This window comes from Mastomys coucha, unplaced genomic scaffold (assembly GCF_008632895.1).
Source record: "Mastomys coucha isolate ucsf_1 unplaced genomic scaffold, UCSF_Mcou_1 pScaffold6, whole genome shotgun sequence".
NCBI lineage: Eukaryota > Metazoa > Chordata > Mammalia > Rodentia > Muridae > Mastomys > Mastomys coucha.
This window is the reverse complement of record NW_022196912.1, coordinates 6762563-6789564: the sequence shown is the minus strand read 5'-3', so window position 1 is coordinate 6789564 and position 27002 is coordinate 6762563. Positions and strand designations below refer to the sequence as shown.

The 27002-nt window shown below is 45.6% G+C and overlaps 1 protein-coding gene across 1 annotated transcript in view; it reads left to right on the top strand.

The window, feature by feature from the left end:
- Nucleotides 1-27002, top strand: part of Prkce (protein kinase C epsilon) — a 506175-nt gene that overhangs the window by 392261 nt on the left and 86912 nt on the right. Inside the window, exon 11 of the mRNA XM_031357603.1 lies at nucleotides 15702-15856. Within this exon, the coding sequence (XP_031213463.1) occupies nucleotides 15702-15856 (155 nt within the window). The remainder of the gene's footprint in view (nucleotides 1-15701; nucleotides 15857-27002) is intronic.

The window sequence follows — 27002 nt, the reverse complement described above, 5'->3', positions numbered from 1 at the left end:
GCCATCTACATCTATTAGCAATCAAAAAAATGCCCTGTAGATACTCTCACAGGTCAGTCTGATGGGGCAATTCCTCTATTGAGTTTCCCTCATCTCCCATGTATTAAGTTAAGAATAAAACTAACCAGGACATATAGGAGCAGCCATTGGGATTTAAAAAAAAAAAAAAAGAACGCATGCAAGAGTATAACTGAAGAGAAGGCATTTGCTTGAGTGAATCCCTTGAGGAATCAGTCTCCTGGACTGTAAGCATGCCCATTCCGCTAGTAAAGGCTTCAGAAAGACAGACCAGGGACTCTTGGGAGTCAAGATCTTAATATGTTGTTGCTGCACTGGGTGTCTAGAAAATGGTGTCCGCTCACATTGGTAGCTCAGTATCAGCCAGGTGGAGTAAAGACAGGGTAAACACATCTACTTGGTAATTGTTTATAGGTTTACTCTCTCATGCAAGGGCTTAAGAACTGTGAAAACCCATTTGGAATACAGGCAAAACCAAAGCAAAACAAAAACCCACCACCAGACTAAATAACAATCTCTGATCTCAGAACATAAGGTATGGCTTAGGTTGGCAGGTACCGAGCGGGCTTAATGATCAGACAGGAAGGGAAGGTCTCTCCATTCGGTCAGAACAGGGCTGCCTTCATTTGAGACTAACAGCACCAAGAAGAGAATGGAAAGCCTGTGTACAGGAGACTAGAGAAGCACCGCTTGTAACCAGGAGTGGTGATTTGGGTGTCAGCTCCCATCAAGAGGTCGGGGAGATCAGACTGAATTGTTTAAGTGAAAGTTTTAGGTCAACATACAAAGTAATGAATGTCATTGTGGCCTCTTCATACATTTCTATCATTGCACTCTGTTATCATTTATTTCCCTTCCCCACTCCCTCCTCCATACCTTCTTCCCCCAGATTGCAATCTAGTTTACCAGAGGACTGGGGTTTGGGGGTGCATGCTAACTTACATCATTTAAAGTGGGATCTCTACTTGAGAACACTGAGTGGCCAGGAGCTGTTTAGAGAGGCAGGATTTTAGGGTTCAATCTAGACATACGGGCTAGGGATTTGGAATTAGTTTCCAGGAATCTGCTTTGCAAAGTTCCCATTTGAGTTTTCTATGTACTAGAGTTTGGAAAGTACCGTGGTTGATTAATTAGGTCTTGTTGGCTCACAGTGTCAGCAGAGATGGAGAGCTAGCAGGGGAGTCTCCGGGGAAGGTTGCCTTTGACTGGGCAGCCTCTTCAGGATTTTTACACATCTACTACTTACCACATGCAGCATGAAAGCTCTCCACTCTGGCCATCACGGACAGCTGAGGGAGCCCTGTACTGTTGCCAGAGGTAGTTTCTGAAAGATGACCAGAGGTCCTGAGTGGATCCAGACAGGCCATGCATTTATGGTGTACTTCTACAAGGAGGGTGTTGGGTTTTGTTGTTGTTGTTTTGTTCTGTTTTTTTGTTTAGTATGCATTTTGCAGAAAAATATTGAAATCCAACAAAAATAAACACCTATAATTGTGTTTATAATTTAAAACATAAAATATATTTGTATGTTTCGTGGCCTCTTAAAATCAATTTTCCCTGTCTTAAAGCATTCATTTTTTGTAGCATTTGTCATAAAATTTAGATTTCTCTAGACACCCATGATGCAGCTATAAAAACAATGTGAATGGAATAAAATAACTTAATGTTGAGCCCTAGACACATACTCCTGATGCCTGCAGCCGAGAATATTAATTTTGGATATTTAAATGTAACCTTTATTGACAGTTTTGTGGAATGGCATTGAGGGGACTCCTAGTATGAGGGCAGAGCTGAGGCATTGAACAAAGACCTGGCCTGCAGTCCTGGCTGACCCTCTCTCACTCAGCCCTGTGCCCTTGGCATATCAACTAACTCCTTTATTTCTTGAGGTAAAATGATAAAATGTAGATTTTTAACACCTATAGTTGGTAGGTGTTAATCTCTGCTCATTAACCATCTTCCCATTTGCCTTGAGTTAGAAAAACCCAAGGTAGGAAAAAAAATCAAAGAAGACTTCCTTCCAAACAAGGGTGCCTCTCCTTTGTTGGCAAACTACAGGACATGTGTGTGTCTTGGTGGTTTGCTGCAAAGACACTGGGGAGAACCTAATCATTTTCGCTCCACCTTCCCCTCTGGAATCTTTCTAATAACTACCAAAATAGAATCTTTAGTGTGGACTCTTACCACACCAAACGAAGCCTGTCATTCTTCCAAGCAGACATTTTGAAAGCCTTCCTTCAATACAAGCTAACAGCCTTGAACGTTGTCTATCCCCAGGCCCCAGGCAGCTACAGAGTGACTCACCGTTATTCTCCTGTTCTGTTTTTAATGGATCAGGCATCTACCATAAAGATAACTTAATAATCTCTTTCAGTACTTACAGCTGAGTCTCTGTTTCACAGGTGGGGAAATGGGTACTGCAGTTTGCCAAGTTCATATTGGTCAGGATGTAGCTATATAGCCATGAACCCCAGTAGTCTGTACCCAGAAGAGGACTTGGACCACTGCACCGTATAGGTAGAGGTGAGGGTGGAGAAAAGCTGTCAGGAAAAACAAACGGTGAACTCTGGTAGGGAGAAGGCTACCAACAGATATGGACTACAGTCAGATCATAGGGAGCTTATTTATGTTCCCATTCTCCCCCTAGCCCCCACCAACTCACAGCACTAACAGATCTTCTAGAGAATGGAGTTCTACCCTGGTAGGCCAGCCTCCTATATGAATCGTCAACCTGAAGTCACACCAAAGTTTCACCCCATCTTGAAACTCTCACCTGCTGTGTCTACATCTCCCCTCTCCAGATAGCTAGGAACAAAGGGCCTGTGGACAAATTAAACACAGGCTGTTTTTGTTCTGTTTCTGCAAGCACTCAAGCCTGCTTAATGCAGACACCTGATGCTGACTGGAGTCCGTTTGCGTATATTTTAAATAAACACAAATGGGAGACCAGCAACGCCTTCCACTAGTGCGGGAGTGGTTCCGACCCTCAGCAGTCGTTCTGTGCTATTACACCAAATATTTACAGCTGTATCTTACTGCACTACTCACTGCCGCGAGCAAACCTGGGTGGAAATACTGTGCTCAGCATACTGCATTGCTCAAAAGCCTCGTTCACACTCTGCCTGCCATTTAGTGAAAATATTAGTGAAGAGTCATGGAAATGTTCTTCTGCAGGCACACAGCCAACAGCCTTGCCCCTTGGATGCTAAAACAATGTCACAAAGTATTCAGAGCCCACAGGACTGAGTTGTATGCGCACATTCATGTATTTAGTCCAACTTGCCAATCCCCCGAATTAATGCATTTTAATTTCAGCTCTGTTCAAGCAGACACAACATGAAAGGGGATTGAGCAGGGCTGAGATGTCAGGTTTACTTTCTCACTTTTATGAAGTGGCTTAATTGGTCTGAGGCAGCCATGCAAATGAATCCAACAATGCTGTCTATAAGCACCGAATGGCAGTCAGGAGGACGAGGGACACAGTTAACGTCAAACCGCAGTTATCAAGCCTTAGGAGGAACTTCAGGCTTTTGATTTAGTTTCTATGACCTTATAGTTGTATAAACACAATATACAACGGTATCAGTTACACTGCGAGTGCTTTATTGAAGGCACCACTGGAATGGATTGGGTGAGCCCAGCAGAGTCTTAAGCACTGTGCAGATGTTACCAGAGCTTCAGGGTCAAAGCCTGGCCTGTGGTGGTGGTGTTTGGCCACCAGGCCACAGTACACCAGTTAAAGAGAGACATTATAATAAGACAACAGAACCAGGAGATGTATTTGATGTGGCCACAATGGGAGGTGAAACAGGTCTATGTGTTCAGGGGTACTGTCATGGGATTTAAGTTTAGAAAGAGGGCCATGGGATGCACTGGCAGCCCTGGTGGAGGATGTGGTCCTGGCTATTGGCTGCCTGTCTTAGCTATGGTTTGTCTTGTAAGCTGGTCTCATAAGTGGTCAGAATTATGTGGAGTCTCCTGTAGAATTTCGTGTAGACTTGCATCATTTCCCAACATGGGATTCTTGAGGTAGTTTTACTGATTTGGAGTCCAATGTTTTATTGTCTAATGGCATAGGTTCCTCTCTTTAAAATATCCTCTCTCCTACTGGTATGGTTATAGGGATACAACCAAATGCATGTAACACAACTCTAGCCGTTCTAAGGAGACATCCCTCACTGTAGAAACTGTCCCATTTGAGGGCAGTGCCTATCTGTCACTACATAGGGTTAGAAGAACACTGCATGCTACACTGTCCACGAATGTATCTTCTAGCTAAATTCACTAAGATATGAAATTATCAGAGGAGAAAACAGAAAATACAATGAAGTACAGTCACCGAGTCTTTGACATTAGAAGGGTCCCTGGCACCTACTTAGTCGACCAGTAACCAGCCATTACTAATCACAAGGAGCTACCTGGAGGCACTGGACATAAAGGCATACTTCAGTGGCTACTGCAGGGTTGGACTCTGCTATTGAGGCCTGATCTGGTGACCTGAACTCTAGAAAATGCTCCCAAGGCAGTCCAACACTCAGGCAGGTCATCTAGTCCATCCTCTCTCCATGAGAGAGGATAGCCCTGAAGTATGCTTATCCAGCTGAGGCCAGAACCCTTCGTGTTGGAAGGAACTCCATGCAGAACAGAGGAGGGATTCACTGTTGACAGAGTGTTGGCACTATAAGGAGACCTCGGTCTGCTATAACAAAAGAGACCTTGATTACTCTCTGTTCTGCCCATTGGTCTCAGCATGGCTTGGTAACACAGAATCTCCTTGCCACATGAACTCTTTCCAGTGATTTAAGATGGTTCCCCTTCAGTGGGCCCTTTTGTCTAATGGTCTGTGCCTTTATTCAGTTCAGATTGTCAACCCCTAAAATAGAAGCCACTGTAGTTTGCCGTTGCCATGTTGTTCCTTATGAGCCATAGCTTCTTTTTGCCCTTCCTCTGTATGAACTCAAGTCTGTCAATGTCAAACATGGTACCCAGAATGGATGCCACACTGACCACTGCTCTGACCACTGTGCAGATGTTACCATAGTCCCACAAGGACAACAGGAATAGTTTGCATTATTGTCTGTGACCTGCTTCCCTTTAGACATCTCTATGAGTACTCTGAGGCCAAACTGGTAATGACAGGCTGTTCAATGACAGGCAGAACAGGAATAAAGGGTTTTCATGGTTAGTCTGACCAGATGTGAGTGAGTGCTTGGTGGGTGTATACTGTCAGAATGAAGAGATAGCAGTCTGATGGCATTCTAGGTCAATAAACATTCTATAGACTATTCAGATAAGAGACTGCAGGGTGTGTGTGTGTGTGTGTGTGCGCGTGCGCGCGCGCGCGCGTGCGCGTGCGGTGGGGTCTTTAAGATGAGCAGATAGTTGCTGTGTTTATGGTTCCCATAGGATCAGTCAACTCTGACTGTCACACTATGCCAGGGAGGCATGAGGAATCTTCCTTCCTCCTCTTTCCATTGTGATCAACACAACTGCTACCACCTAAGCAGTTTATAGTTCCTTCCCACAACTGAAGGGAAAGATTGGTGTGCCTTCTTTATTTGGGGTCAGCTTCTCAGCCTTGCCTGTCTGTAAAAACAGCTGTGAGCTATTGAATGTTCAGCTCTAAACAGGACATCACATGTAAGACTCAGAATATCATAGAAGATGGGCAGAAACATTTCCTTCCTAAGAGAGAGGGGAAGCCGGCAGCATTGCAGCGTTTTGTCTTCTGGATAGGATCTAGCCATTGCACACTCAAACGCTGAGCGGTTCTGATTACCTACACAACCTTGGTCCCATCAACATCCTATTGTGGAGCAGGGAATAGCTCACAATGCCCCATCCACCATGAGGCAGTTCATGGTTGGTGGGGAAAGAGAGACCTTCCACCCCCCGCCCCCGCATTGGTGTGTCCATTGGTAAACTAACCATATTCCTGTCAATAACCCCTCACCCAAGCTGTGGTAAACCCTAAAAAGAGTACGGAAGGCACCTGGTTGGGAAGAACAAAGAGGATCAGTGGGAGTTGGGGAAGAGAGTAGGAAGTAAATATGATCAAGATACATTATGTGCATTGTGCTTATGTCATAACCAAACCCATTGCATATCATTAGCACATGCTAATCTAAACAATAGAGACTTCAGAGAGGGGAAAATGGGCACAAGAACGTGCACTTGCCTAGGGAAGGACTGTGGGGTGCTGAGAGCTGGTTGTGAGGTAGACTACCCACGTGACTAGTCAGTAAGTAGTTCTATACCAGAGTTGATAGCAAGTGGTTTTGTGTGTGTGTGTGTGTGTGTGTGTGTTTTCTTTTGTTTGTTACCTTTCTCTGAGCTGATAGGGCTCCTCTACTCCTCTGGGTCAGCTAGCAAGGGTTTCATTGTAGACAGAAGTTAGCAAGCAAGCAGTGGGACACAGGCTTAAGATAGAGAAGGCTGCAACAATAGGCAATAAAATGGTATAGGCCTGATCACAGTCCAAACTGCAGCTCTGTTGACAATGGTATTCAGCATGAAAGCCTCCTGGAACCCCGGACTCCAGCATGACTTCTCTGAATGTCACATCTTCTGTTGACAGAGATGGGAAGCTATCTGTGAGTTTCTAGGATAATAGTATCAGCCTCTCAACCAGCTCTAGTCTCTGGGGGGACCATCACTACCATCGCTGACCTAGGGGCTGGGGATACTCATTCAGTACTACGGTATCGCTATCATGCTACCCAGCCTCAAGGTTCTAGAAGTATGGATTCCTAAGCCAGGTGCCATGAGCACCAGCTCTGGCCACATGTGTGCTGCTGGAACATAGGGAGGCATATGTGAACAGATGAGCTGGATGTTGGATTGTTAGGAGATAGCCTAAGCTTGTGGGCAGAGTGCTGGTAAGGGGCACGGCTGCTGGTAGAACTTGGCTGAGCTGAGGAAATGAAGTTAAAACAACCCTTCTCAGCCGGGCAGTGGTGGCACATGCCTTTAATCCCAGCACTTGGGAGGCAGAGGCAGGCAGATTCCTGAGTTTGAGGTCAGCCTGGTCTACAGAGTGAGTTCCAGGACAGCCAGGGCTACATGGAGAAACCCTGTCTCGAAAAAAAGCCAAAAAACAAAACAAACAAACAAACAAAACCACCCTTCTTATAACTGCTTTACTTTGGCTTCAAATGGTTGATGACTGACTCTAATGAGTTCCAGTGCAGCACTCTCCTTTTCTCCTTTCCTGCTTAAATGATTTCTAATGACACCTAAGAAAGAGTTTGTCTGTGCTGCCATCTTGTGCAGCATACACGGTCCAGAGTCTAAGGCTCCAGTCTTCCGGCACAGCATGAAACTTCTGCAAGATGTGTAGGTCTCTGCACTGAGGACGTGACTCAGGGAGCGTGTGGAAACAGGGAATAACTTCACTGCTTTCCTGAAGTCCAAGTGAGTAGCTGGAGACAGAGAATGCCGGCCAGATGCCATGCATCACAGGGCCAATTAATGAAGAAGGCTCCAGTGAGGTGGAACCAGGAAGAAGCCAGGATGCTGGGAGGAGGCAGTTCAGCTGGGGCATGATGCTAATCAAACAATGGAGGAGAGAAAGCGCTTCCGTGAATCAGCCCCACAGTGTCCTTCATGGATGGACAAGCTCTATCTGTCTAACCTCTCTCTATCTGCCATCCAAAGAGGAAGCTGGGGGAAAGGTCACTCCCTTCCTGTCTGACTGAAGGCAGCCTCGCTCCTGGAAGCTATCTCTCTGGTGCCCTGCACTGGCTGGTTCATATGGGTCATCATAGCCCCAGAGAAGGGCCATTTCTGTGGGTGCTGATGGTCTCTGTGAATGCAAAGTGTCCTCCTCTGGATGGGACTGCCATCTTCTCCTCTTCCCACCTTCCACACCCAGACAGAAGTATGCGTGGGCAGGGGACAGTAATTTGAGGTTGGTCTTGGGGCTAAATGTCGTGCTGAGTGAAGGAGAAAACTCCTTGAGTTTTATTAGGTGAATCGGTTTTGCCTAACTGTAGATTCCTTTGAATGTGAACTTGTGCCACCCTATTTAGGTTAAATAATCAGAGTTTTAAGCAGTTGTAAACAATGCTATATACAAAAACATGGTTGAAATTTTGGACTGTTGTGATAAGTCTAATAAAGCAAATATAGAAGAAAAATACTAGATATATGATAAACCCAGGTTACGCAGACCGCTAAGAATGGAGAAAAGGATGGCTGTTGCTAGGGACCAGGGAGACAGAATCAGGAGGTGATCTCAGCAGTGTAAGAGGATGACACCCTAGAGCTTTTCTGTAGAGTGGAGTCCTCACAGAGGCTGTACTACACACATGAGATTAGCCAGAGGGAGTGATTCTTAAACACACACACACTGAAGTTGCGAGAACACTTAAGGTAGTAGATGTGGGGAAAAGACAGAACTACGCCTTTTTAAATTTATTTATTTATTTATTTATTTATTTATTTATTTTAGAGACAGGACCTCACGTGGCTCAGACTTGCTTAAACTCATAATGTGGATAAAGTCGATTTGAACCCAATCCTCCTGCCTCCACCTCCCAGTGCTGGGATTAGAAATGTGTATCACCATTCTGGCTTGGAGGGCGAGCAACTCCAAGCTGCCTTCTCCTACCATAGAAAAATGTTCCTTAAAGTCAGCCTTAATTAATGTCACTTCACAACTCCAAAGCTTTTAAGAATCCCCACTTGAGATTCAGAGCCCTCTCAGACCCCCACCTGTCCCCCTCTGTGTCCTGGATTTATGTGCCATTCTATAGGAGGCAGGTGTTTGAGTGTTTGGGGTTGGTTTGGTTTTTATAGTTCAGTGGGGTTGTGGGGTTGTCCTACTCACTTTGCTCCCTAGTGCTCATTTCCATGCACCTCCGCCCTCAGGGCTGCACTCTGTCTTGCCAACGCGTTCCTCCTCCTCATGCCTTACATTATCCAAGACAGGATTGCTCTCTCCTCCAAATCAGGTGAATCTGTACGGGAGCCATGGCCAGCTCTATCGGTACATTTGTATTCTGGAGAACAGGGAGACCAACTGGTCACGTGACCATCTCCCATAGTGATCTGTACATGGTAAGGCCTAAATGACAAGTGTCCAGGAAGATTCAGGCCAGACCCCCAGTTTTCAAAGCCTGCCCAGATCCTGGACAGTTCAATGCAGAATCACCAACTGTCTAGAACTGCTCTCTGTATTGTTGGTTTTTAAAATTTATTTCCCTTTATTTTATGTGCATTGGTGTTTTGCCTGCATGTCTATGTGAGAGTGTCAGATCTTGGAGTTACATACAGTAGTGTGAGTTCCCATATGGGTGCTGGGATTTAAACCTGGGTCCTCTGGAAGAGCAGTCAGTGAGTGCCCTTAATAGCTAAGCCATCACTCCAGTCCCTCTGTGGTTTCTTATGTTGCATTCCTAGCTCCTAAATTCCAAAGTCATAACTTATGTAACTTTCTGGCTTCCCCAACACCTAACTACAGGCTGGGTACTCATGAAAGAACTTCTGAGTTGGTGGCTTAGAGAAGTGGTTCTCAGCCTTCCTAATGCTGTTTCCTTTAAGACTGTTCCTCATGTTGTGCTGAGCCCCAACCATAACATTATTTTTGTTGACACTTGATAACTCTAATTTTGCTAACATTGTGAATTGTAGTGTAAATATACATGTTTTCTGATGCGCTTAGGTGAAAGGGTCATTCAACCCCAAAGGGTTTGCGACCTGTGGGTTGAGAACTGCTGACTTAGATCATGTGGACATGGAGGAGGGGTTGTCACTGGGCAGTAGAACACTTGTCTAGCAGGCATAAGCCCATGGGTTGCATCCCCAGCACTGGGCGGGGTGTCCCATGAGATGAAGACCAGTGACTCCCCTAGTACCCTGGAGATGTCATTTGTGCTGTCATGGGTACAGCAAAGGCAGATGGCTGTGTGAAATGGAAAAGTGATAGAATCTCTGTACACATAAACATCTAACAAATGGTGGGGGATGTATGTCTAAACAATTCCAACTGGCAGGACACACGGTGCTTCGGGGGGAGGGAGGGGGGACTCTGCCTTATCTGTGGCACCTTGAAGGTAAATGGAGCTGCAGGCTGGGGTTGACATAGAGGGCCAGAGGGTGGGGATGTGGGAAAAAGGAGGCTGGTGGGAGCCAGGATGTGGCTTTTCCACAGCGTGTTGGTCACTCTCTCCCTGGTCTTACCCTAAATGGCCATGACACATCATCTCTTTGCAATTCTTATTATTTTACTTGCTATCACAAGACCGTAACACTTTAGACAGTCAAGGGAGATTAAGGGAGGAGTTGGCAGAATAGGCTTTTCAAATCTTTGATTACCTCAGAAAACATATTTGCTTACTTTACCAGGAAGTTGGTTTTTGGTTTTGTTTTCTCTGGGTGCCAAGAGGGGATTAATGAGTAGCCGCTGGCTTTGCCAGCTTTCTTTTGATTTCAGTTTATATAATTAAGCAGTTCCCAGAATGACTTGAGGTTCCCCCTCTGCATCAAAACACCCTTCTCAAATGTGTCAGAGGTCAGCAGCAATCCACACTGAATAGAGGGTGGGGAAGGAGAAAGCTTATCTTGCTTGAAGACATCCCTAGTGTGTGAAAGGATCAGTAGTTGTGCTTTGGGGGGGGGTGCGTAGGACTGTGTGGGGAAGAAAGCAAACTTGGAGGAAAGTCTAAAGTGGACCACGATGAGAAGAGATCAGAAATAATATGGGAAAATCTGCTTCCTTTAGACTTTCTAGCAGTGGAGGCATGTAGTGGGTATTCAAGAATGCAAGCACTCGACATGGATGTGATAGGAACCTACTACGTGCCAGAGTTGGCCCTCATTGGTGGAGAAAGAAGGGCACAAAACTTGGTCCTCTTGTGATGCTCAGAGGAACGAGCCATCTTCCCATCTCTCGACAGGACCACAGAACTTGACTGTTAAAGGCTTTGTCGCTGTGTGGGTGGCTGATATAGACAGGCACCACTGACTGAAATGGTCTTTCCCAATCCCACAGACAGGAGGCTCCCTGTAGCAGGCTGACCCACCTTCACCTCTTTATGAAGTAAGAACTTGTGGAGACAAACATTAGGTCTGGCTTTGGTTCCACATCTTGTAGCCCGGCCCCTTCCCCAGACATTTCGGGCTTTCCACCTATGCAGTACTACTTATACAGGTTCTCATGTAGCTCAGGCTGGCATCCAACTCAGAGTATAAGCTAGGGTGACATTGAGCTTTTGATCTTTTTGTCTCCCCCTCCTGATCGCTGCTTCTGTAATACTAAGAGAGTAGAGTCCAGAGTGCCCTGCACATTAAGCAAGCACTGCCCACTGAGCCACATCCCCAGAGCTATAGCCCTTACTTTTAAAGAGACTTCAAAAAAAAGTCTTTTTGGAGCCTCTAATTCCCTTAAAAGGAAATAAAATAAAATAAAAATTAGTCCAGAAGCACAGACAGCCCCTGCTCCTCTCCTGGAGCGTACCGACTGCCTTAGTTAGGTTTCTATCACTGTGACAAGACACCTTGACCAAAAGCTCCTTGAGAGGAAAAGGGTTAGTTCAGCCTATAATCCCATCACCGAGGGAAGCCAGGGCAGGACCTGGGAGGCAGGAACTAAAGCAGAAGCCATAAAGGATGCTGCTTACTGGCCTGCTCCTCATCTTTTGCTCAGTCTGCTTTCTTACAGCACCTAGGACTGCCAGCTCAGGGACGATATACTTCCCAGAGTGAGCTGAATCAGAGCCTCCCTCCCCTATCATCAATAAAAAAAATGTACCACAGGTTTGCCCACAGGCCGATCTGGTGGGGGGCATTTTCTGACTTGATGATCCCCTTCTAAAATGAAATGGCTTTTACAAGCTAACATAATCTAGCCAAGAGATAGGTACTAGGGAAATCATAGTCACACCAATACAAAGATACAACCTCCCTCTCCCCAGCTGAATACTACAACAGGGCTAGTAACACAAGACAGATTGGACATTGTCAGGAAAGTCAAGATGGTCCCACTGACATCTTTGCAATAAGGAGACATGTAGAACTCATTGTGGTAGAGGGAAGGACAAGCTGTCTAAGCAGTCAGAGCATGAATCGAGGTTCTAGGGCAGAAGGAATAAGGGACAGCTAGAAGGGAAATGACTCAGATCATGAGACCTACAGTATGCTGAGGTGTTTTCTGCCTGTCCTAAGAAGAGCCTTTTAAGAGCCTTTAAAAGGAGGTCTTGGCAGATGACCCAGTGAAGAAAAGCCCTTGCTATGCAAGCATGAGGGCCTGAGTTTGAATCCTCAGCACCTATGTAAAAATCTGGACATGTCTGTATTTGCCTGTAACTCTAGGATTGGCAACAGAGAGGGACAGATCCTTTGAATGTGTTGGCCAACTAGTCTAAGTAAAAGGGGGAGCTTCCAGCACATCAAGAAAACCATCTCTAGGCATCTAGATGGAGAATGATACAAGGAGACTCTTAATATCTGGCACTGCCCTCCATACATGTGGACATGGTTACACACACACACACACACACACACACACACACACACATACACACACTAATCTCAATAGGGTAAGAAGAGGAGAGTGGGTGGATGACATCAGATTTCCATCTCAGCAGAGCCCCTCTAGCTACAGAATAACCAGCATCAGGACAGGAGGCTGAAGTACATGTAGAGGCATTCCTATCAAAGCAGAAATCTAGACAAGAAAGAAAAGCTGAATCAGAGAGGTGGGCATGGCTAGGGTAGAAACCCAGAGAAGTGAGCAGGGATGAGAAATGAAAAGGTACAGCAGCCAAGACCAGCAGGGCTGGGGGAGAGGGAGAGGGAGGAAGGAGAGGGAGGACTAAAGATGACTGCTCGGATTCTGACTTGAAAACTAGTTGGAGGTGTAGACCCCAGAAAGAAAACTCCATATGGGGCCTCAGCTTGCTGAGGAAGATGATGGGGTCGGTTTTGACATGTTGGGTTTGAGTGCCTGAAGGCATCTGAAGGGAGATCAGAAGCATACCTGTGGGTCTGGAGTGTACAGAAGTCTCGAAGGAGGGCTAAGCATGTGTCATTCATACACAGAACCATGGGAGCTGTAGGCGTGCCGAAATAAGCTCATACTACAAGGGAGGCCCAGGATCCGACCTTGTAGGCTCAGCACTTCATGGATGTAGAGAGGAGACATCTACAAAGAGGCAGATGCACAGAATAGAGAAAACAGGCAGAGGGAAGGAGATAGACCCAAGGGGAGAGAACCAGCTTGAAAACCAAGGGGGAAAAGGTGATCAGGGAGACAGATGGAGAAAGGCTGGAAAAAGAGAGGCTGTAGGAAAAACTGCTGTTCCTAATGCCAGTGACAAGAGTCCTGGCTAATCCTTATGGCGCGCCCATTATGAACTGGGCATGGTTTTTAAACAATGAACAGCATGAGTTGTTTTTTTTTTTTAAATATATTTATTTATATGAGTACACTGTAGCTATCTTCAGACACACCAGAAAAGGGCATCAGATTGCATTACAGATGGTTGTGAGCCACCATGTGGTTGCTGGGAATTGAACTTAAGACCTCTGAAAGAGCAGTCAGTGCTCTTAACTGCTGAGCCATCTCTCCAGCCCCCAAATAGGCATTTTGGTATACCCATTAAACATAATTTAGGGTTAAGGATGTAGATGGCTTAGGAAGCTCAAAACTCTTGAGTTTGTGCTGAAAAAAAAAGTAAAATATAACCTATAATGTAGGCCCCGTATCCCTATTTTTCAGGTCAGACAGTTGACCATGAAATCCAGTGAGTGTATATAGTTGAGGTGGGCACTCTCTGTGCCTCTCTTCAGGCGCTGTCCTGGGTTCCAAATGACTAATGTTAGGATAGATTACAGCAACAGGAGTGGGAGCTTTTCCTCCTTAGAAATTTAGATTCTCTAAATTCAGTCAAAGAAATCTTCCCTACAGGCCACAGCCCAAGATCAAGTTCGGTGATGGTAACTATGGACCAGGTATTATGGTCCTTATTTCTGATGGAATTTTACAGCTGATAGGGCAGTATGAATAAGCAGTATGTGTCTGGGCTGTCCTTGGGAAAGGCTGGGCCAATGGCCTCCAAGGCAGAGGTTCTCAAAGTGTGATCACTGGACCAACATTATCACCTGGAACCTTGTTAGAGAGGCAGATATTCAGGCTCCAAAGCAGGAACAGTGTGGACCACAAAGACCCCTGTTCCCATGAGCCTCCAAGTGATTCAGATGCCAAAAAGGTTTGTTCTTGGAAGAATCCTTTTTTTTTCCTTTAAATTAAGTTTTACTGTACAAAATAATAGGCTTCAAGAAGACATTTTCATACATACATAGATAGCATTGTATTTTACTAATATTTAGTCATTGTCTCCCTTTGTCTCATCTCTTGTTAGTCCCTTTCCTTCCCCAAATGATGGTCCTTATTTCACTTTTGCTTGTGTGCACACACACATACTCTCTCTTTCTCTCACTTTCTCCCTCTTTCTCTCTCTCTCTCTTTCTCTCTCTCTCTCTCTCTCTCTCTCTCTCTCTCACACACACACAGATTTAAACCTAGTTTCTACATATTAGCAAAAACATTTAACATTTGTCTTTTCCCTCAAAGGGGCTGTTTTAGTTTTATTTCTGTTGTTATGATAAAATTTCCCAATAAACAGCAGCTTAGGGAAGGAAGAGGCTCATTTGGTCTATAACTCCACATTACAGTCCATCACAGCAGTGAATTCACAGTAGCAGGAGGAGGAAGCAGACCACAGTGTCCGCTCTCACAAGCAGAGAGAGATGACTGTGTGTGTATACGTGTGTGCGTGTGTGTGCGTGTGTGCATGCATGTGTGTGTGCGCGAGTGAGTGCGTGCGTGCGTGCATGTGTGTGTGCATGTGTGTGTGCATGTGTGTGTGCATGTGCGTGCATGCACATGTGCGTGCGTGGTCTGAGCGCTGTTGGTCTTGAGAATTCATAAATGGGAAGGAATGCTTATGAGCAATCAACAAAGACAACAGAAACTTCTGAGGACAAATTAATGCCCTGGGAAGAGTAAGGGGACAAGGGAGGTTTAAAGTGTGAGACAAATGGAAGAGATGTTCTACCTTGGGCCTCCTGTGAATACCATGAAATGGCCGTGGTAGAGGTTAGTGTGCACTTTCAGCCAAGGACATGCTAATAGTGAAGTAGATATGCTTCATGAATGAAGAGCTATTCATGGTTTGTTTTACTCTTTCTTAGGAGAACATAATATCCTCTAGGAGTTTCTTTAGAATACATTTCTATGTTAAGAATATATCTGGGAGCTGAAGATTTTAGCTCAGTTGGTAGACTGATGCCCAACATAGCATACAGCAGGCATGGCAGCACCCAACTCTAATTCCAGCACTCGGGAGTGGGAGGCAAGAGGACCAAAATTCAAGATCATTCTTGGCTTCTCAGTAAATTCTAGGCCAGTCTGGGCTACATGAGACATGCGAATGAGAAAAGTGGGGAGCGGGGGGGGGGGGGGGGGGGGGGGGGGGGGGGGTGGACACGATGCCTTCTGTCTCTCCGGCCTCCCTCTGCGCTGCTCACTTACTGCCCCTATGCAGTTAACTCTGTTCCCACAGTCCCGCTGACATCCTCCCCGTGGAGTCCCAGTGACCTGTCTATCACCAAAGGATAGCTGGCCCCAGCTAGGACCTGTACTGATGTGGGTTAAGTAGCATTTTCTTTTCTCCTTCCAGGACCGCCTCTTCTTCGTCATGGAATATGTAAATGGTGGAGACCTCATGTTCCAGATTCAGCGGTCCCGAAAATTCGATGAGCCTCGTTCTCGGTTTTACGCTGCAGAGGTCACATCTGCTCTCATGTTTCTCCACCAACATGGAGTGATCTACAGGTAGTCTCTTCTCTCTTCCCTTCGCTAACTACAGAAGCAATGACTTTTCCAGACACTCGAACTACCGAACCACCGCTGGCCTATGCCCAGCTGGGTCTCCCAGCAACTGGCCTTAGCTTAGCTGTTTGTTTCAATTTGCATACAGAAGACTTGGTGGGGGTGAGGGGAGCCGGAGGGGTGTTTATCACTATGAATGTTAGTATTTGAAAGGCCCCAGGAGATTTGACCTGCTGTTTGTGTCCGGTTTGATTTAATGCTCAAGTATGACATTTAAAGGCTTGGCTCTGTGTGATCTTAAGGTCACCTTCATTGCTCTGTCTCCTCCACCCTCTTCCTCGAACATCAGGGCATTCTCTTGACTTTTTCCTCCTGTGCCACGAGCTTCCTCCACTTCCTGATCTCTTGCCCTTTCCTGAGTTTGTTTGGCTTAGTTGTCTCCAGTCAGTAGACTCTGGGAAGGACAAGTCCTGTGGAGGGCTAGAGGTTTATACACCAGGGGTGGGGGTGGGGGTGGGGAGTGGGAACTAGACATCCAACAGGAAGTGACTTTCTTTCAGATTGTCCAGTCTTTTATTTATTGCTAGTAGCTCAGTCCCTTTCCAACTTACACACACAGACACACACACAGACACACACACACACTCACACACACATGTTTTCCAGTAAAAGAACAAAACTCTTTACGCAGGCTTTTCTGTGAGGGAGGCCAGGAATTCTGGGAGGAAGGCGTAAATATTTATAATTAGCAACAAGGATACTAAAGTTCCTGAAGGTTTTTCCAATGACTGTCCATTTCTTTACTTGGTCTTTGCTTCCCCCTTTTCTAAAAATTGGGTGGAAGAAGAGTTAGCTTGGCTTACGTTGCACCTCCACATGCCTGACCCGCTCTAAGAGTAGCATCTTGAGTCTATATTCTTTGAAAGTTCTGCTCAAGCCTACCCCAGGCTTCCTTCCCTTCTGTTATCCTTCAGCTTCATGAAGCCAGGGGTGGGGAGGGCCTGAGGAGGGTGGAGTCAGTTCTTTCCTGTGGACCATAACCCCGTGCTTCTCAACCCTGACACCACGATCCTTTACTGTAGTTCCTCATGTTGTAGTGACCCCAACCATAACATTATTTTCATTGCTACTTCATAAATAAAGGGACTCTAGCCAGCCCAAACATGACAAGCACAACAAGCTGGCAGGCCTTGCCCATTTCAGTTCCCTCTGCCTTGGTAAAAGTCCATTAAGTTACATTCCTGAAGCTAGACACCAAGGTCTGTTCCCTTATTGCTCACTTCCTCCTCCTGAGGCTGACTACCAAGGTCTAGCTATCAAAGCATTGAAGTCCAGCAATCAAAAGCCCCCTTTGGCAGCCCTAGTTAACATGCCCAATCAAAAATCAAACACTTCACCCTAACATGGCTTCTGCTTGTACCTTTGCAAACCACTATTTGCCTGTGGGTGGCATCTGTCTCCTCTCTATCCAGCAGCAGTCCTTGGTTGTCCAGTCCCTTTTCTGGTCCCTACTTCCACCTCCACTCCCAACCCTACCCCAGGTCAAATATTCCTCCCCCTCCCTTGCTCCCTTCCCCTTCTGCCTCATCCTCTCTCTTGTCTTTATTGCCTGCCCTTTGTCTCTCTGGGACAGATAAATCTCCTTTGTGCCAAGAACTTGGTTTGGGTGAACTTGGGCTGATCCTGGTCCCTTCAGGAACTCTAATTTTGCTGGTATGAGTCCTAATGTACATATCTGCAGGATATCTGGTATGTGACCTCTGTGAAAGAGGTGTTCAACTTCCCAGGGGGTTACAACCCACAGGTTGAGACCCGCCACTCTAGCCTGTCCTTGTGTTGCTGTCTGGCCCATACCACACAGTCTTAGAGCCCTACACATTACTTCCCAAACCCTCATCCATGAAGTCTGCTCAGTGCCTCACTGTGCTGTGGTGAAGGTGAGCTAAGTCAACTTCTGAAGTCTGGGTTCTTCTTCCAAGATCATGTGCTGATTGACAGAACTTTTGTTCTGGAAACTTCAGAGTTTGTAAGGCTTGCTTAGGGCCAGCTAGAGAGAAAGGCTTCCTTCTCACACTTTCTAACTTCAGAGAAGGACTACAGCCTCCTGTCAAGGGCTACTGGACCCACTCAAGGTAAAACCCCTTTTGATAGATGCAAAGGCCAGTTTGAGTCTATCTATAAGATCTGTGTGTTCATGGGAAACATAATGGTCCATACCTGAGATTCCACTTACTCAGGAGTCTGCGCCAGTAGGATCACATGAGTTTAGGCATGTAAGAACAGCTTATTAGAAACCCCATCCCTTTGCGACAGAGCGTGTTGTCCTGTCAGTAGTGACATCGTATTATTGTCTTTGTTGTGTCATTTGGTGTGCAGGGGAGAGAGCATACAAAATGTGGCTCCCAGGGGCCACCTTCAGTTCTGGGGACTGCAGGCCAATGGTGCTTTCTCTCCCTCCTTCCTCAGAGCTGAACCATCAAGGTTGGTAGCTGTCTCCACAACATTCTGCTTTATGAGCTCCTGCCTTCCTGCCCTGTCCCCCAAGGCTTCCGTCTGGAGACCTGACTGGAGCAAGGGAGTGAGGAAAGGACAGATGCCAATGCAGAGAAGCTGGTCTTAGGTGGGATGTGTGTGCCCTGATAGAGCTGCATCAGCTACCCTACTGAGAACATCCAGAACCTGCTAGCTGGCTTTGGTAGGAAGCGTCTGCAGGCGAGCAGTCTCAGGCTGCAGACTTCCCAGAGGAGAAAGCGACATTGGCTAGTTTTGCACACACTGGCTATTTGTTTGTGAATAGTGATCATGGATCTGAGGAAAGCTTTGCCCAATTCTTTGCTATGACTGTCCTTGTCAACAGTACATATCCAGGACTTCCTTCCATCCTTTAGGTTTCATCAGGGCATCCTTGGCTCCCCACACCTTCCTAGGATCATTCCAGGGTCCTCTATTAATTTCTCCTGTCTGGATGCATCAGCCAGGGTGTGTCTCTGCAGTTCTGTTTCTGTCACTGGTGAATTAGTTTTAATTTGAGACTTTCATTGCTGCCTCTACCACTGGTCATATATACAAAATTTAGATTAGCCATTCTCACCCTGTAGGTTGTGACCCCCATAGAGGCTGCATATCAGATCTTTATAGCATGATTCATAACTAGCAAATTATAATTATGAAGTAGCAATGAAATAATTGTATGATTGGGGGGATCACCACAACACGAGAAACTGTATTAAAGGGTTGCAGCATTAGGAAGGTTGAGAACCACTGATTTACACCCCTCTCCCCTCCCCCAGAGCAATTTACAAACTAGTTGGAATTGTAGACATTAAGTGTGTGAAAGGTCATCTCTACTTCAAGCAGTGTCTCATTAGATGTCAGTGACAAGCACTCTCATTCCTTGGGATGTGTCTGTTCTGTTCCATGGGGACAACCATCCACATTTTACTAGCAGAATCAGAGACTTACCTGCAATAAGTAGCCCAAAGCCATTCTTGATAAACAACAGGGCCGAGCGTAGTGGCTGACCAGCACCTCAAAACACCATGGCCCTCGATACCCAGCCCGCAAGGCTAGGTCCTTCAGCCTGACCTTCCTCTGCAGTACGCCTTTGTGTCCGCACCAGCGACCACTTGCTCCACTGTCTTCTAGAGGTATAGTTCACACTCTGACTTCCCGTCTCACCTCACCCTGTCTCCTCAATCTCTATCTCTGTTGGGCTGGCTTCTTCCCTCTCTGGGAACTCCGTATTTTCTTCACTGCTGTATTTTTGTGGAGTGGAGAGACATCATACCAACGGAACCATTATAAAAGGAAAGTATTTAATTGGGGACTGGCTTGCCATCTCAGAAGCTTAGTCCATCATAATCATGGTTGCAGAGCAAGGTGGCACACATGGCATTAGAGCCACAGCTGAGAGCTTTACATCCTGCTAACCGCAGATAGGAAGGCAGGGGAGCCTGGAGTGAGTGTTTGAAGCCTCAGAGCTTACCTCCAGTGATACACCTGCTCCAACAACACCTTGCCTCCTAAGCCTTCGAAGCAGCCCACCAACTGCCTGCAAATATATGAATCTATGGGCTCATTCAAACCAATCCATTCGGGAACTACAATTCTAGAGGAATCCCCTTCTGCCTTCAGGATGATGGCCTGTACCCCGGCTCTGCACAGCCTTCCTGCCTGCCTGCCTGCCTGCTATACCTTTATGCTGCTCCTAAACAACATAGAACCTCCAAGTCGTGGGTTTGGCTGACCCTCTCTTTCTAATATGCGTCTTCTCTCAGTGAGAGTGCTTATGGGGGTGGCATAGACCGGCACTCCTCTCATCAGTGCTATTCAATGCATGCTTGTTGTTCTAGTATGTTCTGTTCTAGAACTGGCCAGTCTGGGACTTGCTGCTTCATAAGGCTGTGCTTCCCAAAAGTCTCTGAAGCATTCCTGACATGCATTTTTTTTTTTAAATCTAAAGGCCACCTCATTCCTTTTTGTCTTAGATTACAGATTCAGGAAGACCATGAGATCTGTATGTCCCATGTTGCCTTCATCCCAAGCTGCCATCAGAAGGGCTGCCAAGGGTCTGAGTCTGAGGTTGACACAGAGAGGCTATGAGTGTGTGTCCTTGCCTTACTTCTCCTGCCTCATCTGATGCAGGGAAGCCATTATATTCTGTCTGATATAACATGAGTGGTAAGGAACAGGAGTCTATGTGGCAGATAGGCAAGGCCAGGTTGTGTGGACTTTGCTGTTAAAGTTAAGATTTGGTCTTTTATCTTTCCCACTGGAATTTTTACATATACCAATTAGCAGCTTATTGGTTGGTGTTGTATTAATGAGTAAGGGAAGAGGTCACTTCTCCAGCCAGTGGCTCACACTTAAAGCACAAGTCGAAAGGCACAGGCACATTTTCCTCTAGTCCCTCCTAGACTTGGGCTCTCTACCCAAGAGGGCACAAGGAAATGTCTGTGTCCATGGGTGGCTGCTTCATGACCCTTTTCAGTGCTATACACTTGTCCTGACTGTTAAAAGTCTCTCCCCATGGAACTGGGAATATAGCTCCAAGGTTAAAATACTTGCTATGCTAGTATGAGGATCAAATTCTAACTCCAGAAGCCCACATGAATGACACATTGGTATGGTGGCCTGCTTCTAATTCTAGTCTCAAGAAGACAGAGACAGACACCCCCAGAGAAAGCTGGCTGATGACACCAGCCATATTGGTGCATTACGAGTTTGGTAGAGAGTCTGCCTTAGTGCATAAGGTGGAAGAACAATTGAGAATGATTACTGACTTCACACTTAGGCACATGTACCCATACATATGGGTACAGAATGCAAAAACATGTGCTCTCGAGTGTACACACACATACACACACACACCACAAAGATGAAAGAAAAAGCTCCTACTTCAAGCCCCTCCCCCATCCTGTGAGAAGGATTTTGAGGGGTGAGCCTGGTGTCAGGAGACCTGGGGAGCCTTCACCTCCTCTGCATCATGCGCTGTGTGTGCAGCAGCCACTGGCTGTCAGAGATGACAGATGTGAGATATTGAGAGAGAAGGGAGAGCTGTGGTCTACCTGGAAAGATGGGGAAGAACCATCAGAAGCCAGGAGACTCTGCATAGTCCAGGGTACTGAGGAGTACACAGAGCTAAATTTCTGACCAATGGTTTTCCTGCTCTAGGCTTTGTGGTGGGCATCCAGTTTTCTCAGCCTTAGAATGCCAGCGCTCACTCTTGCACCTATCCCAGCAGGCGACACGGATTCCGTGACCAGAGGGCCAACTGTAAATCTGCTCTTAAACTTCTAATTAGTTTTCACTAAGACAACAAAACAACACTGGAAATCTTCCAGCTAGCCTAAGCTTCTAGAATCACATTACAAGTACAGAGTCCCTCTTACCCATTAGCCTCCCTTCTCATAAAGGAGAACTTTGAAGACGATGAATGTGATATTCACAGGACAAATAAAAATGTAAGAAGTAAAGAAAGGCACGGCGCCATTTTCCCCATCGTGAACCTCATGGCTACCCAAAGGTCAATAAGTGCAACTATTTTCAGAGGCTCCTTTGGGCAGCATGGAGAAAATGCAAACTCTCCATGACTCGTTTCTGTTTAAGGAGTCCAGAGAACACAGCTCCAACTCTTCCATGGTGTACTTGAAGGTGGCAGGAAGTCTGTCAGACTGGAATCGAGGACATGAAATCAAGGAAATTCAGCAGCCACTATTTTTTTTTTTAACATAAAGTGTCATGCAGGACTAGCATTTAATATTCTGAGCACTAAAACTTGATCTTTGGCATCTAGGGATGGAAGTTGTAAGCACTTCTGTTCCTTAAATTCTCCAAGACTTTCTGTCCTTGATGATATTTTGACATTACTCCCAGAGCAGTTCTTCCAAGTGTTCTTGAAACTGTTCTTCCTGGAAACATGCTTGCTAAATTGTGATATAACAATGAGGCTAGCCCTCTGTAGTAGTCAGGGTTCTCTAAAGGAACAGAACTGATAGAATGGGATATATATGATTTACTAGAAAGGCTTACAAGCTGGTCCTGCTAGTCCAACAGTGGCTGTCTCCCAATAGGAAGTCCTCAGGTCCAGGAGCTGCTCAACCCACGAGGCTGGATGTCTCCGATTGTCTGCAGTGTACAGTGGAATCATAAAGTAGGCTCTAATGCTGGTGAAGGACTGAACTTCCAAGTGGAAGCGAGGGTACCAGAGAAAAAGCAAGAACTCCCTTCTTCAGTATATTATGTAGGCAACCAGTTGAAGGTGTGGCCCAGATTTTCAGTGGGTTTTCCCACCTCACATGATCCAATCATGAAAATCCCTCGGGGATGTGCTCAGCTGCTTGGGTTTTAGTTAATTCCAGTTGCGGTCAACTTGATTTCCAAAAATGGCCATCAAACCTTACCCCAGTCTCTAGAATCAATGTTCACCATTGGCACAGTTGAGAATCTCCCTACTCAGAGGTCTCTACTTAAAACTGTGTTAATAATTAGAGGGTCTGGTATTTATTGACCTCGTCTCATTTCAGTGCCTTATCAGATTGTTTAAAACCTAAGACAAAGCAGCAGAGGCTTTGTGGTGGGCATCCAGTTCCCGATGCATACCAGGCTCATGGATCCACCTCCCAGGAAACATTTTGACATTGTTTCATATTCTTGGGTGACTTTTTCTGTGGCTTTCTAATGTACTCCAGTGTGAAGATTTGCCCACTGTGCCAGCTGCGAGCTGCCAACCCAACTCTTCTCTGTTATCTGATGTGTATGTCTCTTGTGGCTTCTCTTTCTCATATTCCATGTCTTCCTCCTTCCTGTTAAAGAATATTTTATAAAACCATCATACACATATACAGTATAGATGCCCACACTTCAGTGAAACACCAGGTTGGGGAGTTTTCAATACTCTGTTGTTTTAGCTGCCTTCTGCTGTTGTGTTAAAAGCACTCTGACCAAAAGTAGCTCAGGGGAGGAAAGAGTCAATTATGCTTTACACTTACAACTCACAGTCTGTCACTGAGAGAAGTTAGAGCAGGACTCAAGGCAGGAGCCACAGAGAAATGTCCCTCCTTACTGGCTCACTTTCTGGCTTGCTCACAGACTCATGCTTAGCTCATTTTTCTGGTATAGGCGAGGACCACCTACCTAGGGATGGGGTGATCCTGCAGTGGGATGAGCCCAATTACATCAATTAGTAATCAATATACTCTCCCTCAAATATGTCCAGAGGCCAACCTGATCTAGGCAATTCCTCAGTTGAGACTTCTCTCAAGGACTATACAGTTTGTCAGACTGACAATCATAGGGGCAGTGAAGTGCAGAGACCTTTCACTTTATACCAGAAATCATCCTGTCCTTACCCTCAAATGATGAAGACCAAAAACTGTTTCCACTTAGAACTGAAGATACTGCTCTGGTAGTGCCTAATTCAGGGTTGCCTCTAATGTTGTCTTGTTTCTTAATCCTCAGTTGTATCTGCTTTCTTTCTTTTTCCAGAGATATGTTCAAGTTTTTCTGTCACCAGCATTTCAGAATTATCTAGGGATATGGTATAAGTCTATTTTCATTGGTTGTGGAAGACACTGATAGATCTTTTCAGATGGGAAAATCAAACCCATCTGTTCTGGAAGGTGCAGTGATATTGCAAAGGATTCCTTCTCTCACGTTATCTTTCTCTAGAATTAACTTTTGGATTGGGACTAATCAAGTTGGATCCATGATAGACTAATCTGGATGACTTCTTGGTTGGGAAAAGTCTATGGATAATTTTGGACCTTCCCTCCTAGAGTGATTCTATTGTCCAGAGAAGACTCTTGGACCTACAGGGAAATGTGACTTTATAATGAATATTGTATTATGGCTACTAAGCTCTATCAGAGCCAAGTGAAGGGAGAGGGCTGGAAGACCGCCCTCACGTGTCTGTCTCTCATTTTTACTCTTGTAGTACCCACCCTCCAGGTCTGGGAACACTCTGCTTCACTTCTCCAGAAAATAAGTCTCTGGGGCAAATGGGGGGGGTGGTGCAAGGGCTTCCTGGCCACCTGGGTTTATAACTGTGTCTCAACAAATGCTCGTAGTCTCTACATCTCAATCTCTCTAAAAACAACTTACTACTTATTTCTAAACTCTGGAAGAGGGATGAAATTTTGTAGGATAAATTTTATTTTTCTTGATTTCACTCATTGCTAGTTCAGGACTCGGCTTTCTTTGGACAGATAAATCTATTCCCACACATTCGTGTGCTTCATGCTTCCAAAATTATATGGCCGTTGCCTATTCTCTTGTTTTCTCCACCTTTGTGTACAGTTTTGGGAAAGAGAGAAAAATAGTAATAGTTATTCTCCCTACCATCTTTATCCAGAGGTTTCTAACTACAACAACAATAAGCACAACATCACCATAGACATGCTGAGGTTGCTATGGTTACTCGCCACAATATTTATGATGTTTCCTAAGACAGTGGTCTTACCAGAGCCCATCACCTCCAGTGCCACTGTCAGGTCACCCTGTCCCTGCCACTGCCTGTCTCGGTTTCACATGGGAAGCAGTTTTATTTTGGAGGCGACAGTGAGTTTGGGGTCAAAGAGCTGGGCCTGCAGGCTGGGTCAGCCTCTTCCTTGTTGTGTCTCCCTAGTCAGAATAATCAGACTGTTTGAAATGCTTTTTTTTTTTTTTTCACCATGCCATGGGAATTAGAACATAAACCTCTTTGGACTGTTTTGGAAAGTACATGATAAAAACGTCTGCAAAACTGCTGTGTGCAGTCCCTGGTACCTGGTAGGGTCTGTGAATCCTGCCTGGATGGATGGAGAACTTTGGGTTTTGGAGTCAGAAAATGTATGGGACAAGGCCTCCGCCCATCCAAATTCAATAGTGGAACTTTAATCTCCAACACATCAGAATACCACTCTATTTGAATATAGAGTCTTTTCAAAGAGGTAATTACAGTTAGGTCTGGGTGGGCGCCAATGCAAAACAACAATTATCCTTAGAAGAAATGAAACGTGGGACCAGGAAAAGCACAGTCGAGGACCTCGAGGGGACAGCTGGAGAAGACGGTCCTCTTCATGCCAAGGAGAGCATCCTCACAGCAAGCCAACCTGCTGGCATCTTGACCTTGATTATCTAATTGTCACAAATGAGAAGTCAATTCCTGTCATTTGAGTTATCCAGTTTGTGGCAGCCCTCACAAACTAATAGAGGGGACCTGGGTTCAAGGGCCTGGGATCTAACTTACCACAGTGTTTAGCCTTGTCTCTGAGCCACAGTCTCATATGTCAGATGGTGCTGATGGCAGATGGTTCGCATACCGTGGCAAGACCTATGGGGTTGGCTTGGGCTGGTTAATGACAGAAATGTGCCTCTGAAGGTGGGGTTGGGGCTCAGCCAATGAACCATCTGTGATAAAGGCAATCTTATAAGCCCCTGTTTGGGCAAATGGATAATAGGCATGTGGATTCTGTTGTGCAAGTTAAGGGTCCATCCAAGCAGAGCCTCTAATTCAGCACTAGACAGCATTCTAGAGAAAGGAACTTTTTAAAATTATTATTTTTATAATCCATTCCTGTTAGCCCAGTAGCTCTCAACTTTCCTAATGCTGTGACCCTTTAATACAGTTCCTCATGTTGTGGTAACCCCCAAGCATACATATTTTTTTTTTTTGCCACTACATAACTGTAATTTTGCCACTGTTAATTTACTGTAATGTAAATATCTGATATGCAGGATGTCTTATATGTGACCCCTGTGAAGGGGTCATTCAACCCCCAAAGGCGTTATGACCCACAAGTTGAGAACTATTTTGTTACAAGCACAAGCAGGAAAAATAATTCCTTAGTCTCTAGAGTGGCAGACCTCCAGGATTGCTGCAGACTCTAAAATCCAGAGACATGCAAGCATCTTGGAGTCTGCTGAAATAGAGGCTGCAAAACAGAGTCTGTTGAAGAATAACTTACATATTTACTCTGTAAACTGTCATCCCTCGATTCCTCACACTACCTAAAACAGGACAAGGGCTTTGTAAACAGTCGTCCTATTGTACTGCTTAGAGAACGGAAAGAATAGAAGTATTAACAGACTTTTTTTTTTTAAAGAAAAAAAATCTACTCATCTCCCTTCCTCCCTGCCCCAACCCTCCCACCACCAATTAATATCAAATAGCAGCTTTGGTAACTCAGAACTGGCTTTGTCCTTTGTGGGCCACTTTGAGCTCAGGTTGGGAGCACCTTAGCTGTAGGTTTTAGGATTAACAGAAGAATAGAAGTATATGTCCGAAGCAGATGCAATTTTTAAAATAGATGTTGCCTTTGAGGTTGAGTAATTCCATAGACGTAGGACTCGTGGATATGTATGGAAGCTGGCTGTGCTGATCCCTAGTCAGTGAGCTGAAACAGCCCCAAAGGTCTGCTAATCAGGAGAGCCCCAGAGTTTGCATTGGCATCTGTTTCTCTGCTGGGTGATCTTTGCCACCACTGAACATCATCCCTGAGCCCCTCAGGAATGTGTGTTTAGTCGTGAGGCTTGTCTGTACCCCTGCCATCCTGACAACTGAATAATGCGTCCCCTGGTAAAGGCGTGCTAAATATTACCCCATAATCTCGACATGGAGCTGTTTTTAGGGGTCCAGATTGATTTTAGGATGAGGCTTTTTTTTTTTTTT